The sequence below is a fragment of the Lytechinus variegatus genome, chromosome 1 (assembly GCF_018143015.1).
Source record: "Lytechinus variegatus isolate NC3 chromosome 1, Lvar_3.0, whole genome shotgun sequence".
Classification (NCBI taxonomy): domain Eukaryota; kingdom Metazoa; phylum Echinodermata; class Echinoidea; order Temnopleuroida; family Toxopneustidae; genus Lytechinus; species Lytechinus variegatus.
The window spans coordinates 51,273,456-51,277,233 of NC_054740.1; the positions used below are offsets into that span (position 1 = coordinate 51,273,456).

General features: G+C 37.8%; 1 protein-coding gene across 1 annotated transcript; it reads left to right on the top strand.

Annotated features, from left to right (window-relative positions):
- Positions 1–750: 750 nt before the first annotated feature.
- Positions 751–3,296, top strand: LOC121430962 (monocarboxylate transporter 12-like). Its single transcript, XM_041628405.1, has 3 exons — positions 751–841; positions 1,832–2,707; positions 3,145–3,296. The coding sequence occupies exons 1-3, from the start codon at positions 751–753 to the stop codon at positions 3,294–3,296; spliced, it is 1,119 nt and encodes a 372-aa protein (XP_041484339.1).
- The last annotated feature ends 482 nt before the right edge of the window (positions 3,297–3,778 follow it).

Consider the following 3,778-nt stretch of genomic DNA (forward strand, 5'->3'; position numbering starts at 1 on the left):
CACTCTTTAATTCTCTTCACTGGCTTCCTTTTAAACGGAGAATTACGTTCAAATTACTCTTGATTGTCTACAAAACATTGAATAAACAGGCTCCACAGTATTTAGGTAACTGCTTGAACCTTTATACACCAACTAGAGCTCTTAGATCGGCCAGTGATCACCTTCGCCTCACATAATTATTCATTAACTCGTACATTAGCTGGTGACAGAACTTTAACGGTGTCGGCTTCAAAATCCTGGAATTACCTGCCACTAATAATTAGACAGTCTTCATCATTAGAAATCTTCAAAAAGTCATTAAAATCTCATCTCTTTCATACTGTGTTTTTTTTATTTATTACATCTTATCAATTCATTGTAAGCGCTTTTGGCCTAATGGGAAAAGCGCAGTACAAATAATAAGTAATAATAATAATAATAAAATATATATATATATATATAAATTTATATACATATGTATGTATATGAATGAAATAAAATTAGGTCAATCAAATGCTATGCAGGGTCAGCAGCTGGAACAGTTCATAAGAGCTGACATAGGTTCCCTTTGGCTAGGTAAATATGAGAAATATTTTATTATTATAACTCCGGCTTACTAACTGAACTATCATAAAAAATCATCATGAATAATTATGCATTAACTTTTTTGCAGAAATAATAACAGGCTTAATACGAATTAATTTTCATTTTTCCTCTGTAGGTGTATTTGCAAATGGATTACAGCGGAGTTATTCTCCTCGTTCACTCACTATGGTTGGCGGCTTGATTGGGTCAGTCTGTGTGATGATCTGCTCTCTCTCCCAGACCAATGTATTCCTGGCAGTTTTCCTTTTCATTTCAGGTGAGGATTCATTTCTCGAATTGAGCGTTCGGGTGACATCGTGATTCCAAAAATTAAACAATCAGGGTAATATACATTACCTGATTTATTTTATTCTATCTATTTATTCATTTTTTAACGCACTGCATCACGCAACTTATCATATCTAGCGCCGATTAACGTGCCATATCACGCTCCGATTGACGCGCAGTGCAACGCGCCGCGCTTTATACATTAAGGGGGTGTTGCAAGAAAATATTTACAACTGATAGATCAACGTTAGCATTAGCAAATCAGATTAAACTTCTTGTATCAAGGAGCAGGTTAGTAATCAATCACTAATTTGCAATTAACTGCAAGACATATGTTTGATTTAGGGACCAAAAAATAGACTTGCAATTTATCGCAAGTTTCTTGCAACACCCCATAAGCCTTCTTTTACCATGTAATTTATTGATTTTTAGTATACAAATAATGAATATTTATGAGTGCAATGGACAGAATACTTCATGAGGTGAAAGATGAAATGATCCATTCAACGAGCCGTAGCTGAGTTGACTGGATCATTCATTTCATATTTCACCGAATGAAGTATTCTGTTCATTGCTCGAATGAAAAGAACATTCATTATTTGGTTTATATCACACCTAAAAATATATTCTTTTTCATGTGAAATTTGTGAATTTCGATGCAAAATATGTTCATGCAGTGCGAGCTCGGTCTGTTAATTACTGCGTATACATGCGCACTGCGATTATGAGTGGTTGGTGGTGCCTGCATGCAGTCTGAATGTGCGCGTGCAATAGACAAAATCGCGTGGATCCAAAACTGCACGATGAATTGGATCTAAAATTTACGGCTGATGACTTCATTGTCAGATGGGCTGAATGATCGGTGTTGTCAAACCAATCAAATGACAAGGATTTATCTAGGTGTTATATAGAGCAAATTGATTAATTCCCACTTGTCCTTATCTCCAGAAAGTATCATCTTAATTATTTTTTTTTACAGGAATGGGATACGCAATGACTGTACTCCCCTCTGAAGCCTTAGTTATATGTGTGTTTGGAGACAATTACCTGCTTCCATTCTGCGTAAATGCAATGGGTGGCGGTGTCGGAATGATGATACTGCCATTCTGTGTCCAGAAACTGTTACCTATCTATGGTTGGCGTGGGGCGCTCCTTATTCTTGGGGGATTCAATCTCCACACTGTCGTGTCTGGGGCGTTGTTCCAAGCACAAGTCCCGAAGGAATCAGTCACAGACGGACCGACAGAAAAGGATCAATTGATTTCAACGGTGGCGAATGATCCTCTTGATGACCTGAATGAATGTAGCCATGGCGAAAGCAAACTTGGAAGAGTTTCACTACCTAACCGATGCTGCAGCAATGTGCGGGAATATCTTTTGTCAAACTTCAGGGTGGTCAGAGAATTTCCACTATTGATCTATATGATGATAGCAGCGTTTCTCCATGGTATAACGCACGCTGGTTGGACAATATTCGTTATAGCAAATGCAGAGTTTAAGGGCATTCAAGAAGAAACTGCCGTCTTTCTCTCTATCGCTGGCGGAGTCGGAAACACAATTGGCCGCCTTTTTCCATCTGCCCTTAACATTTGCAACAAAGACTTATTTACTTCTAGAATCTCTTTCCTGGCGTTCGGTGGAGTCGGGGCGGTGCCTCTTTGTTTGAACTCGGTAACGACAAGTTTTCCAGTGCTTATCGTATTTGCCGGCTTCAGCGGTTTGGCATTAGGGGCCAAAGCTGTCTGTAAGAGTGCAGCAACGGTGGACATTGTTTCGGAATCTTCTTCGTCAACTGCCTTGGCTTTCGCATTAGTATGTTCGGGTATGGGAGAACTAGCCGGGGGATGGTTGACAGGTGAGAAATTATTCCTTAAGGCATGTAAGGGAAAGGTCTCGTAGAATAACAGGACAATGCAGAATAGATCGACGCTTAGTAAATGATTGCAATAAACGCCTTTGAGTAATTTTGTCGTTATTTTTTATCAGCAATCCTGTTTTGTTTGAAATTCAGATCAGCAGTCACACTCTCAACACCACACAATAGTTACTCTTGAAATGTTACAACAATGCTACCCTACTGAAGTTTTGCATTTTGAATGGAGTCAGAAGCCTTTGCTACAAAGATTATCTTAATATCATAGATCTATACTGAATAAAACAGAAATTACATGATTGATATTACATCAACCAAAATTACATGATTACGCCCCCGTACAATTGCAAATTCTTGTTCATTTTTTTTGTGTTCATTTGGTGATTAATATTCTTTTCTTTGTCCTATCTCTCATACAGGCAAAATCTGGGATGTAACCGGCTCTCTGGAAATAGCTTTTCTTTTTCTTGGACTTATTGATATTCTGGGTGTAGTCACTTTGTTGCTTAGTTTAATACACCAGAAGTTGATGAAAATGAAAAGCAAGAGCAATAAAATCCAAGCAATGTGATTATTATTATCATTATTATAAGTAGTAGCAGTAGTAGAAGTAGTAGTAGTAGTAGTAGTAGTAGTAGTAGTAGTAGTAGTAGTAGTGATTGCAATGAATAGCAGGTTAAATGGAATGATAAAATCTTAAGCTTCAAACTACCAATGAGATTGGGATGTAATGCCTTTCTTAAAATTGTTAGTGTGATACTTTGACTTAACAAGTCATAAAAGGGGTCTTGTGCCTTTGACTATCTGCATGCAATACAAGATCATGCTTGCATTTACAACAGCGTCATAATCATGTATTCATTCTTTTCGATATGACATTTAATGCTCCATTACTCAATTCAGTCAAAAATGCATGCTTAACATGCAGCTTTGAGGAAAAAGGACCTTTGAGATAACCCCGAAAACAAATGCTTCTACCAAGGACAATCCACGAATTCGCTGATATGAGTAACGGTAACGCGCATTTTTGTGCCGATGGAACCCCGTGACCTG